Source organism: Caretta caretta, chromosome 9, assembly GCF_965140235.1.
Source record: "Caretta caretta isolate rCarCar2 chromosome 9, rCarCar1.hap1, whole genome shotgun sequence".
In the NCBI taxonomy this organism is placed as follows: Eukaryota; Metazoa; Chordata; order Testudines; family Cheloniidae; genus Caretta; species Caretta caretta.
In genome coordinates, this window is record NC_134214.1 from 87,987,845 (window position 1) to 88,001,965 (window position 14,121).

Consider the following 14,121-nt stretch of genomic DNA (forward strand, 5'->3'; position numbering starts at 1 on the left):
TGGTCTATAACATTGCCCAGTGATGTAGGACCATCTAATAAATGGTCAATAAAACCTAGTTATCTCCCTCAGTCAGTCAAAGGTTTCATATTTAAAGTGACTCCCTCAACTTTAAATCTAATCAGTATACAAAAAAAAAGTCCAGGGGGACATTAAAAGTACTTTCGGGTACTACACTTGCCCTGGAATCCCTGCCAAACATGGCGATTTTAAATTACATTTTCTTTATATTGTTTTTTTTCTCTTCCCCGTTGTGTGAAAGACCCACACAGACAGAGGAAACTGGTTGTACACAAAGCATTGTCAAATACACCAAATAGACTGACAAAGTAGAGTAACACATCTTTTCTCTCACCTTTATCCATTACATTAATCTCAAGTGTTCACTGTGACAATAGTACTAAAACATTTTTTCTGAAAGAAGGGTGTGTTTTTTTTCACATTGTTTCTTTAAACTACATGACAGTTGAATATTTTAACAAAGAGTGCATTTATTAATAAATTTAAATACAGTGTATTGAAACAGAAAATCACAAACTGGCCTTGAGGCATGTTCCAGAAACATTGGAAGCAGTAGAGAGAATTCTCTTTCTCAGCTGCTTGACTGGTGGGTCTTAGTACATCCTCAGGATCAGGAAGGAATTTTCCCCCAGGTCAGATTGTCATGACCTTGTGGCGAGTTTTGCCTTCCTCTGCAGTATGGGACATGGATTGCTTGCTAAGATCATCTGGGTATATGTCAACAAATCAATTCCCTGCCATTGTGGGGACCTCGTTCCCTCCTGTTCTATGCCTGTGGAACACAATAGTTTAGTCTCCTGAGAGCTGTAATATTTTAGTCCAATGGTTTTCAACCTGTGGTCTGCAGATCTCTGGAGGTCTGCAGACTATGTCTAAGGTTTCCAAAGGGGTCCACACCTCCATTTGAAATTTTTTAGGGGTCCACAAATGAAAAAAGGTTGAAAACTACTGCTTTAGTCTGATACAGCATATTGGTCTCAATACAGGTAACCAGGTGGGGTTCTGTGACCTGTGATGTGCAGGAGATCAGACTATGATCTGATGGTCCCTTCCAGCCTTAAACTCTGTGACTGTGTAACGATTCTAGTATAGTTGATGGCCAGAAATTACGTTCTCCCTCCAAAGAGAGCATTGCTGTGTTATAAGTCAGTCTGTTTCCCGGAAGTACATTAGGAAACCGTTTCTGATGGTAATAAATCCATTATGTGTCTCCGGTAGTTCTTGGAACTTCTACAGATGTTGGCTAACGATGGTCCTAATCATGCATGCACTGAGTCGCCTTGATTTCAGTGACCCTCTGCCTAGGCTTCAGAGCCTGTCCACACTGATCGCTTCTTTTGACCAGGACCAGTGTTTGTAGGATGCCTGCAACCTTAGCAGGATTAGGCCCATTGTCTGCGCTACTTGGCATCCTCTTCCCCAAACTGACATGGATCACAAAGCAGTCAGAGAGAAACAAACAATCTGATTGGCTAATGAGATGCAGCCCAGTTCACCAATTAGAATTTGAGCCTCATCGCTTAATTAGCATATATAAATATTTTAAAATAATGTTTCATAATTGAAATAAGGCAATCTAGTGCATGAATTATGGTGCATTAAATCATGCCTAGTTGCATTAATGGTACTTGGCCTTCTGCCTTGCTCCTGAAAATGTACTAGGAATGAATTAATGCACCACATTTCACATCATGGTCTTTCTTAATGATTAAATAAGGTTAAAAATAATCTGAAGTGGATATTTGTACTCATCCGGAATAGTCTATGGTGCACCCTACTGCTTTATGCAAGTTGTAAATTTGTTTTTGAATGCTGAAAGTAATGACACGTACTACACACATGAAAGTAAAGCTTATGCCACTGAAAGATGGGAGAAAGATGAACAAATTAATTTTGTGACTTTGCTCTTCTTTGTCTTAGCACAAGTCCAGCTCACAAGTACTACCTGGCTGTGGACCCAGTGTCAGAATCCCTTTACTTGTCAGATACCAACACCAGGAAAGTCTACAAAGTGAAATCTCTCGGCGAAACAAAGGATTTGGCAAAGAACTATGATGTGCTGGCAGGGACAGGTGATCAGTGCCTTCCATTTGATCAGAGTCACTGTGGAGATGGTGGTAGGGCATCAGAAGCTTCACTCAACAGTCCTAGAGGTAGGGAAACAATATTTTTAGTGTTTATCTTAATTGTGATGATCTATTTTTTTTATTTTCTTAATTACAGTGAAACTCAGATGAAGTTGGCAATATGAAATTGGATTTAAAGTAACATATAATCCTCTCACCATGCATCATGATTGAAGGCACTTAACTTTTCCTTTGTCAGTATCACAATCAATCTAAATAATCGGTTCACAAATTTTAATTCTAGTTGTGTTTGACATAACTGAAATAGTCTCTTTCCTCATTTTGGTGATGTTTTTATTTAACTATCATTCAGCCATACAGTAGAATAGTATAATTTAAATTTAAACTTTCAGGCAAACATCGTGGGTGGAAGGGCCAATTTGTCACTTGATGCACGCAAATAAATTCTAATAATGTTAATGAAGTTTAGGCATATGCATTAAGGAAGACACAAGGCATCAATGTACTTCAAACTGATATCCATCACAGTTAGTGCTTATTTGGAAATCACTAATTTACCCAATCTCATTAACTACACCTTATCAACGTCTCACTTGTTCTGAGTAAAATAATAAATTTGATGTAGCTTTTTGTCCAAAGTAAATATTGTATTGCCAGGGACTGGATGTGCATGAAGCCTTGAACCATCAATAGCACTAAAATCCAATCTACTTGCATGTGCCTTAAAACTACGGTAAAACACAGCATAAGGGCTTGATCCTGCAACTCTATTCCAACTTCTACTGAAGTCAGTTGGAATGAAGGGTACTCAGCTCCCCACATGACAGAGCCCTAAGTGAGCTGCTCTTTGTTCATTCCTCTTGGCACCCTGCGAACTTCTAATTAATAGCTCTAATAAGGAAAAGTCTGGTTTTTTTGTCTGAGATGATAAGGGAAAGCTGTAGATCAGTAGAAAATTAAAATTTATTTCCAAGGCAAGCAATGAACTCTGTTTTAAGACTTATTTAGTAACATATTGTAGCTATAGCCAGAGTGACTTGGACATGTCTTCAATGATGGAAGGTAAGTGTGAGGTACATACAAATAAATGTTAATCTTCAGGCAGCTAATTAATATCCTGAATCAAATCTAAAAATAGAAGGAAACATACCAGTCAATGTATTATTGCTGGCCACGATTGATTATATCTAATTAGAATACAATTTGCTGTTCTGTGGTGTTTACTTACAGAGGAAATATGTTGTTGGAAATTTCTCGCATGGCAGTTATATATTTGGCTTTCTAAATACAAGGTTAAAGTTATAAGGGAAGATGAATTTCGTTGTTGTTAACACCTGATTTATAAGCTGCTGATTGACACTGAAAATGCTGTTCATGAGTCATGGAGCAGCCAGCAAAAGAAATGAACAAAATGCATAGAGTAAACTGCAACCTGATAATGGCAAGACAAGTGAATTCTGATTACAGTTCCTGATTGGCTCTGTATTAGGTGCATGCTATTATTTTTATAACCTTGGTTCCCCCACCCAACTTGTTTTTTTTGTCTCAACTACCTGTTATGTCTTGTATTTCAGTTTGTAAATTCTTTGAGGTATGGACTGTCATTTTCCATGTAAAAGTACAGTGCCTAGCATGATGGAGCCCCAACCATCAGCCATTACTGCAATATGCATGTCTAATAATAATAATAATATAATAAAAATAATTAATAATGCTATATTAAACTCATTAAAACATCAGCTACCATAATCTCTCCAAGAATGTAAATTCCAGCTTGAGAGTAGACTCATAGAAATGTAGCGCTGGAAGGGACTTCAAGAAGTCATCAAAGCCAGACCCCCCATGCTGAAGCAGGACCAAGTAAACCTAGACCACCCCTGACAAGTGTTTGTCCAACCTGTTCTTAAAAACCTCGAATGATGGAAATTGCACCACTGTCCTCGGAAGCCTATTCCAGAGCTTAACTACTCTTATTGTTAGAAAGTTTTCCCTAATATCTAATTTAAACCTCCCTTGCTGCAGATCAAGCCCATTACTTCTTGTTCTACCTTCAGTGAACATGGAGAACAATTGATCACAATCCTCTTCATAACAGCCCTGAACATATTTGAAGACTGTTACCAGAACTGTTGTCAGTCTTCTTTTCTCAAGACTAAACATGCCCATTTTTTTCATCATAGGTCAGATTTTTTAAACCTTTTATCATTTTTGTTGCGCTCCTCTAGACTCTCTCCAGTGTGTCCACATTTTTCCTAGTGTGTGGCGCCCAGAATTGCACACAGTTCTCTAGCTGAGGCCTCACCCATGCCAAATAGAGTGGGACATTTATCTCCCACGTCTTGCATACAACACTCCTGTTAACATACCCTAGAACAGTGGTTCCCAAACTAGGAGCGCCACTTGTTCAGGGAAAGCCCCTGGTGGGCCGGGCCCGTTTGTTTACCTGCCGCGTCCACAGGTTCGGCCGATCGCGGCTCCTACTGGCCACGGTTCGCTGCTCCAGACCAATGGGGGCTGCGGGAAGGACAGCCAGCACGTCCCTCAGCCTGCGCCACTTCCCACAGCCCCCACTGGCCGAGAACAGCGAACCGTGGCCACTGGGAGCTGCGGTTGGCCAAACGTGCGGACGCAGCAGGTAAACAAACCAGCCTGGCCCGCCAGGGGCTTTTCCTGAAAAAAGCGGCTCCCCTAGTTTGGGAACCACTGCCCTAGAATATTAGCCTCTTTTGCATCTGCATCACACTGTTGACTTATTTTCAATTTGTGATCCACTATAACCCGCAGATCCTTTTCAACAGTATTACCACCTAGCCAGTTATTCCCCATTTTGTAGTTGTGCATTTGATTTTTCCTTCTTAAGTGTCGTACTTTGCACTTGTCTTTGTTGAATTTAATTTTGTTGAATTCAGACCAATTCTTTCATTTGTCAAGGTCATTTTGAATTTTGATCCTGTCCTCCCGAGTGCTTGCATGCCCTCCCAGCTCGGCGTCCTCTTCAAATTTTATAAGCAAACTCTCCACTCCACTAACCAAGTCAATAATGAAAATATTGACTGATACTGGACCCAAGACTGACCCCTGTGGGATACTAGATACGCCTTCCCAGTCTGACAGCAAACCATTTATAGCTGCATTTTGAGTACCATCTTTCAACCAGTTGTGCAGCCTCCTTATAGTAATTTCATCTAGACTGCATTTCTCTAGTTTGCTTATGAGAATGTCTTGTGGGACTGGGTCAAAAGTGTTAGTAAAATCAAGAAATATCACCAACTATTCTATTTCATTTTCCTCAGCATCATTATCTGAAGGTGATTACATTTAGATGTCGATTTGTGGAAAAAATAGAATGATGAATGCCAATAGTGAAATTTCAGAGTGATGCTCCTTGGCATGTCACTACAATCAATTCTTTGGTTTGATCTAGTTTTCCCAACTTTTATTTTACAGCTAATAGGAAACATTTTCAGCTTTGTTCATCAAAATTTCAATATAATAGTACTACTTACTTACTACTTCTCCGCTATCCATTAGGTTAGTAACCTTGTCAAAGAAAGATATTAGGTTGGTTTGGCATGATGGGTTTTTGACTAACCCATGCTAGTTATTTCTTATTACCCGTTATCCTCTAGATGTTTACAAGATGATTGTTTAATAGTTTGTTCCAGTATCTTTCCAGGTATTGAAGTTAGGCTGACTGGTCTATAATTCCCTGGCATCTGCGTTCCCCTTTTTAAAGATAGGTACTGTGTTTGCCCTTCTCCAGTCTTCTGGGACCTCATCCATCCTCCATGAATTTTTAAAGATAATCACTAATTGCTTCAGCTAATTTCTTAAGTACCTTAAGTGTGAACTTCATCAGGCCCTGCTGACTTGAATACAAGTAACCTATTTAAATAACTTGTTCTTTCCCTATGTTAGATTTTGTTCCTTCCCTGTTGTTGTTAATATTAATTGTATTGGATATCTGGTCACAATTAATCTTTTTAGTGAGGGCTGGAGCAAAATAGGTATTAAACATCTCAGCCTTCTTGATGTTGTCAGCTTTTAGCTCTTCCATCTTCTTGCACTATCTTTAATCTTTCTCTTGCTCCTAATATATTTAAATAAACTCTTCTTGTGGCCTTTTATGTCCCTTTTATGTCACGAGTAACTTATTTTGTGCCTTAGCCTGTCTGATTTGGCCCCACATGCTTATATTATTCTTTTGTATTCCTCCATAGCAATTTGTCCATGTTTCCACTTTTTGTAGGATTCCTTTTTGATTTTCAGGTCACTTAAATGCTTCTGATAGAGACAAATTGGCCTCTTACTCTTCTTCCTGTTGTTCCTTCACATCAGGATAGTTTGCAGTTGTGCTTTTAATATTGTCTCCTTGTGAAACTGCCAGGTCTCCTTAACTCCTTTTTCCCTTAGATTTTCTTCCCGTCGGACCTTACCTACCAGTTCTCTGAGTTTGTTGAAGTCTTCTTTTTTGAAGTCCTTTGTCCTTATCCTGCTGCTCTCACTCCTTCCTGTCTTTAGCATTATGAAATGAACCTTTACACCCAAATTGCCCTCCGCCATCAGATTTGCTACCAATTCCTCCCTGTTGGTCAGAATCAAGTCTAAAATGGCAGTCCTGGTTACTTCCTCCCCTTTTTTAACAAAAAGTTGTTCCCAGTACATTCCAAGAACTTACAGGAAATTTTGTGTTTTGCTGTATTACTTTTCCAACAGATGTCTGGGTGGTTAAAGACCCCGCTGCTATCCCGTCTTGTGTTTGGGTATTTCTGTTGTTTATTCTAGAAATGCCTCATCACCCTCTTCGTGATTTGACCCATACCAGTAGACCCATACCAGGATGTCACCCTTGTTTTTTACCCTTTTATGTTTACCCTTAATTGGTCTGGCTCTCACCTCCTTCTGGACATCAGAACAAGTGTATATATTCTTGATGTACGATGCAACACCTCCTCCCTTTTTTATCCTGCCTGTCCTTCCTAAACAAGCTATACCAATATTCCAGTCATGAGACTTACTCCACCAGGTATCTGTGACTAATTAAGTCATAATTTAGTTGATGTACTCATACTTCTAGTTCTTTCTGTTTGTTGCCCATGCTCCTTGCATCTGTGTATAGACCTCTTAAGATGCTGAGCTGAGATGTTATTCCACTAACATCCCTCTTGTTATTCCTATGACCCTATTGTAATTTTCCATGTCATCCCCAACATCTAGCCCTCTGGTTAAAGTCACCTTCTTGTGCTTACCTGTGGGCTTTTGTCACCTCCCTCCTTTGAACCTCGTTTCATACCTAGATACATATCTGTGTTAGCTCTGCTTGAGATAATGTGCTAAAAACAGTATAGCTGCAGTGGCTTGAGGCGGCAGGGGGGTGAGGGGACGATTGCCCTGAGTATGTTCCCAGTGCAGAAATCGGCAACTTTTGGCACACGGCCTGTCAGGAAAATCTGCTGGCGGGTCGGGCCAGTTTGTTTACCTGTAACGTCCACAGGTTCGGCCAATCGCAGCTCCCACTGGCCATGGTTCACCGTTCCAGGCCAATGGGGGCTGTGGGAAGCAGCGTGGGCCAAGGGATTTCCCTGACGAGGAATTTCACAATTTCAGGCCATCATCAGTGAAGGTCAACTCATAGCTAAAACAGCCCTCCAAGCATTTCTAGACATCGCAGCCATGGCAGCCAGAACCACAGCCATGGCCATAGTGATGCACTGGGCATCCTGCCTGCAGGCCTCAGGCATCCCTAGAGAACTGCAAACAAAGGTAGAAGATCTACCCTTTGACCGAGAAAAGCTTTTCTCGAAGAAAATGACGAGGTGCTCCACTCAATGAAGGACTTCCAGGCAACCCTGTGCACCATGGGGATTTATATCCCACCTGCAAAGAGAAGAAGGTACCAGCCTTACCAGAGACCACTCAAACAATCGACAGCAACAATGGCCTTATGACAGTCAACGGCAATGGCAATGCTCACAGTGTCAGAGAGCACCTCAATCCCAAGTGCCGACTTCCCAATTGGCTCCTCCTAAACCACAATTTTAAAGATTTGGTCGAGGGTTTGAACAACCTCCTTCACCAGGCAGTGCCTATGCCCAATCCATTCCCATGTTTTGGTCATTGCCTTCACCCATTCTATCACACCAGGGCCTCAGTAACATCAGACCAATGGGTTTTAGAAATTATCTGTTCAGGATATACCATCCCCTTCACCTCCCGACTACCTACCCACCCCTTCTCCCTGTCCCTCTTCAGGGACCCTTCTCATGAGCACTTGTTACGATAAGAAGTCAACCATCTTCTACAACTAGGTGCCGTGGAACAAGTGCCTTTTCAATACAGTGGGGAGGGATTTTACTCCTGTTATTTCTTGACCCAGAAGAAGAATGGGGGCTGGAGACCTATCTTAGACCTCAGGAAGCTCAACAAGTTCGTACACTCCCAAAAGTTCAAAATGGTCACACTGGGCATGATTCTTCCAGCGCTGCAACAGGGGGCCTGATTTTCAGCCCTTGACCTCCAAGATGCTTATTTACATATCACCATTCATCCCGCTCACAGAAAATATCTGCGATTCACAGTAGGACACGAACACTCTCTGTACAGAGTACTACCATTCAGCCTATCTACTGCTCCAAGAATTTTCTCCAAAACCCTAGCAGTAGTTGTGGCACATTTACGGAAACAGGAAATAATGATCTTCCCTTACCTGGACGATTGGCTTATCAAAGGACCAACTCAACCAGAAACAATGGATCACCTGGATCGATCAGTCTTCAGCTGTCGTTAAGACTGTGCCGATCACAGCACATCCGCCATTTTTCTCGCACTCTTGCCTTTCTTCTCCATGTTTGTCCGAAACGTTTAACAATGTCATCTTCCCATCTTCTTGGAGGCTGACCGGGTGGTCTTTTCTGTTCTCGTGGGTACCACTCAGCAATGATTGTGGTCCACCTATTGTCCATGAGCCGTGCTGTGTGGCCCGCCCATTGCATCTTGTTATGTCTGCTTTCCACGACAATATCTTTCACACCGCTGCGTTCTCTGATCATTTCATTTAGGATACAATCCAGAAGGGAAATTCCCAACATAGCTCGTTCCATTGCCCTTTCCGCTACCGACAGCTGCTGTTCTTCTCGCTTCGTCAGTGCTCACGTTTCACTGCCATACAGCATGGCTGGCAGCACTGTTGAATTGAAGATATTTGTACAGGTGGTCTTGTCGATTTTTCCTTTGAGGACGTCCTTGATGGAATTAAATGCACACCATCCTGCCCAAATCCTTTGCGAGAGTTTTCTGTTCAGGTCTTGGCATATATTAACTTCTTGGCCCAAATATATGTACTGTTCCACTTCTTCGACTTCTTCTCCTATTACCATTATTCGGGCTTTTCATAAGACGTCTGATCGCATGTATTTCGTTTTGCAGTGGTTCATTTTCAGGCTGACCTGACTGCTTTTCTTGTCGAGTCTTCATAGCACGCTCTGCAGTTGGTTGGTGCTTTCGGCAATTAGTACAATGTCGTCTGCAAATCTGAGATGGGATAATCATTCTCCGTTTATGTTGACATCACTCCTCCAATTGATCTTGTTCATAACCATTTCGAGGCAGGCGGTGAATAGTTTCAGTGAAATCATATCTCCTTGCTTTACACCCTTCTCGATTGGGATGCAGAGGGGAGTTTCAAGGAGTGTAATGTCTGTTGTACATCCAATATTCACTTCCTTCAACAAACTGATGTACTGCGTGTTAATGCCCTGCTCTGCGAGCGCCTTTAATATTGCATTAAACTCGAAGCTATCGAAGGCCTTTTCATAGTCAACGAAAGCAATGCACAGCAGGAGTTTGTATTTCCTCTCTCTTTTTAGGAGCTGGCTAAGGGTAAATATATGGTCGATCGTGCTGAAATTTCTTCAAAACCCTGCCTGCTCTCTCGGCTGTTGTTCATCCAGACTTTGCAAGAGTTGGTTCATTATCACCTTTGTAGAGTTTGTAGATGCGGCATATGCGGCGGTAGTTAAGATTTTCTTGTTCGCCCTTCTTGTGCAGCAAGATAGTATTTGACTCCTTCCAGTTTGATGGTATTTTTCCTTCTTCAAGATATCAACTAAATCGTAAAATGAGGGCCTTCCAAAGTTTTTCACCTCCTGCAGAAATAATTTCTGATGTTATTCCATCTTTGTCTGGAGCTTTTCCCTTCTTCATTTGGTGTAGTGCGCTTCGGACTTCACTGCCGATTATTGGGGGGGACACGTTCTTCTGACTCTTGGAGCGTTGGGAGAGGGATGTTGATTCTTGATTTGAACAGTTCTGTATAGAAGTCCTTGAAGACCTCCTCCATCCCTGCTCTGTCGATTACGATCTCTCCATCCTTGTTCTTCAATGCTGTTACGCTCAATCTGTACTGCGTCAATTCCCACTTGCATGTCCTGAGGCTCTTGCGTGATTCAACTGTTTTGAGGAGCTTTTCTTTCCAGAAGTTCTCAAAATCGTCCTTCAGTTTTCGCCATATAAGTTTGCACAGAATGGAGTACTCAAGGTTGTTATCCGAGCTCTTTTTCATGTTTCTCCACTTCTCCAACAAGCTTTTCATTTCATTTGAGATTCTTCCCTTCGCCTTCTTCAGCTTTTCAATTTCAGCTGCTTTTATGCAACGTCTCAGCTTGTCAGCAAAGATACTGTAGTCCTCATCACACTTTTCCGTCTGGCTTCAGTCAAACCCAGAAATCACTTTCTTCAGCTTTGCTTCATCGAATGTCTTCAGCTGCTGTTTCCTGTTTCCCATCTGTAACGCCTTCTTTTCCACCGCTTCATCGAAAATCAACTTCGCTCTAAGCAGGCAATGGTCACTGCCGGTGTTGAAAGGCTGCACCGCAGAAACGTCTTGAACGATGCGCCTTTTATTGACTAAAATATAGTCAATTTCATTCTTGCTCTTCGTTTGGCGCGATCCACATCCACTTCTTGCGGTCTTCTTTTTGTACCAGGTGTTTGCCATGTACAGTTCTTTCATTTCTTCCATCACTACCGGCCTTTCTCCTCTTTCATTCCTTTCACTGCTGCAGTATCTCTCTATGAACTTTTCACCAGCTTTCCCTCGCCCAACCTTGGTGTTGAAATCTCCCATCATGACAGTGTAAGTGGACTTTTGCGCGAGGGCTCTTTCGAGCTCTCAGAAGAATTCTTCCACTTCTTCGACCTCATTTGCACTTATGGGAGCGTAGACCTGGATGATCTTGAGGGTAGCTTTTGATTCCATCTGAAGATGCAGCACACCAATACGTGATGATATTAGCTGGCATGATATGACTTTCGAAGACCAATCCTTATTGATGATAAAGCCGACTCCTCCAACATTTCTGGCACCATCTCCCTTTCCGAGCATCACAGCGCTTCCATCCTTCCAGTTGACTTCCAACTCCTTCTTTCACTGGGTTTCGCAGACACTGAGGATATCGCATCTTATCCTTTTCTTCTCCTGCATCAGATGGTTTAATGTTTCCTCCCTCGCCAGCAACCTACAATTATAAGTACACACAGCGAGGGTTGTCCTTTTCCATGTTGACCTAGCACCTGACATTTTTAACAAGCTCTTGTCACTCAATTTCCGCTCTGCCACCGTAGAACGGTTCCATGATGCGCAGGGAACTAAGACCCATTTACTCTTGTTGTTTTAGCCATTAACGTCAAGCCATTCCACTGGCTAGGTGGGCAGGCATGTGTACCTCCTCAAGCTTAGCTAGCCTTCAACCTATAAAGAGAAGGAAAAGTGCTCTTTCCTCCGAGAGAGCAATCCCCCTCCCTGGATTGGATAGTCCAACACCTGTGTAGCATGGTTAGACCTACCAGGGCATTCACCCTGCTACCATAGCTGTCAGATGGCCAGGGTCACCGCTGTGCCACAATGCAGCGCTGAGGTAGGATTTTGCAGCAGAAAATGGACACAGTCCAAACCACTTTCGCACTATTCAGGGATCTAGAATTACAGAGAAACAAATGAAAATCCATTTTAATCTCAGTCCAACAACTGGACCTATTGGGACACATCTCGATGCCACAGAAGCCAAGGCATCCCTACCACTGATCAGATTCACGACCCTAACAAACCTCATCTTGAAGGTACAAGTCAGCCTCCAAATACTGACTCGTATTATCCTGCAACTTCTAGGACACATGGCAGCCACGAAGTTCGTGGTGTGACACACAAGACTACATATGCGCTGCCTATAGGGCTGGCTGAGCACGGTATACATACCCAGCAAGCACTGCCTGCACAAACGACTCACAGTACCACCTCATGTCCTGGACTTGCTACACTGGTGGACAAAACCAGAAAATGTTTGCATGGGCATCCTGTTCCAACAGGAACCCCCATCAATAGTAATCACCACAGATGCCTCGCTGATAGCCTGGGGTGTCCATATGCATCAGCACACTGTTCAAGGCAGATGCTCTTATGTGGAGACTCTGTTACACATCAATCTACTAGAGCTACACACGATCCGCAATGCTCACAGACACTTCCTACCTCATATAAATAACGAATCAATTTGCATCATGACCAACAACATTGCATGCATGTTTTACATCAATCGCCAAGGAGGCACCCATTCACACTGTGCACCGAAGCCATGAAACTATGGAATTGGTGCATACACCATAACATCGACATTTCAGCCTCCTACCTGCCCGGCTGTCAGAATGTGACAGCGGACACGCTCAGCAGGTATTTTTCTCTAGACCATGAATGGGAGATGAACGGAGGAGTTTTGCTATCCACTTTCCACTGGTGGTGCACTCTCCTCATCAACTTGTTCCCATCCCCAAAGAACCACAAATGCACAAAGTTTCTCTTGAGAGAGGGACTAGGACTGGGAGATAACATTTCTCATCAAATGATGCACAACTCATGTACGCATTCCCACCCATTCCACGGATATCACACGTGATACACAAGATACGAACAGACCGGTCCAAGTTTATCCTCGTAGTCCCAACTTGGCCCAGACAAGCATGGTACCCTTACCTGATGCACATGGCGATATGCACACTGCGAGCTCTCCCTCATCATCTGGATCTGCTGTCTCAGCATAACGGTCGCACTCTTCACCTGAATCCGTAGATACTCCACCTATAAGCTTGGCTCCTATATGGTTCCATCATGATGAACTGGCCTGCTCGGAACAAGTTAAACACATCTTACTAAACAGTAGGAAGGTGGCCACATATAATACTTACCTTCAAAAATGGAAGAGATTCTCCTCCTGGTGTCAAGGAAAACACTTGATGGCCTCCACAGCACCACTACCATTAGTGCTGGAATACCTGCTGGAGCTGAAATGCTCAGGTTTAGCAATGAGCTCGATCAAAGTCCATCTTGCAACCATTACTGCATTCCATCATGAGATCAACGGGATCTCGATCTTCGCACATCCAACTACTAAATGCTTCCTTACGGGTCTCAAGAACACTTACCCAGAAGTTCACCAACCTACCCTGGCCTGGGACCTCAATCTGGTGTTGAAATGCCTCACCCAGACCACCATTCAAATCGTTAGCTACCTGCCCCTGCTGAATTTATGCATAAAAGTGGCCTTTCTGGTCGCTATTACTTCCGCCAGGTGGGTGAGTGAGATGGGGCGCTCATGGCTGATCCTCCGTTTACAATATTCTTCAAAAACAAGGTCACACTATGTCTGCACACAAAATTCCTACCGAAAGTAACATCAGCCTTTCATATGAATCAACCAATCCATCTTTTTACATTCTATCTTAAGCCTCACAGTACTTCAACAGAAGCCGACTTGCATTCATTGGACATTAGGCATGTGCTAGCATTTTACCTTAATAGGACCAAACCTTTCCAGAAATCTCCTAGACTTTTCATTTCTACTTCAAGCATTGGAAAGGCTGCGCAATATCCACTCAAAGATTGTCTAAATGGATCTTCACATGCATTCAACAGTGTTACCGTACATTAGAGCGCATTCTATACGATCTGTTTCAACCTCAATAG

At 42.7% G+C, this 14,121-nt stretch overlaps 1 protein-coding gene across 15 annotated transcripts in view; it reads left to right on the forward strand.

Annotated features, from left to right (window-relative positions):
- Window positions 1-14,121, forward strand: part of TENM1 (teneurin transmembrane protein 1) — a 1,415,133-nt gene that overhangs the window by 1,313,993 nt on the left and 87,019 nt on the right. For all 15 annotated transcript variants that reach the window (XM_075132522.1, XM_075132521.1, XM_048862940.2 and 12 more), the window contains one exon: window positions 1,942-2,174. In XM_075132522.1, the coding sequence (XP_074988623.1) occupies window positions 1,942-2,174 (233 nt within the window). The remainder of the gene's footprint in view (window positions 1-1,941; window positions 2,175-14,121) is intronic.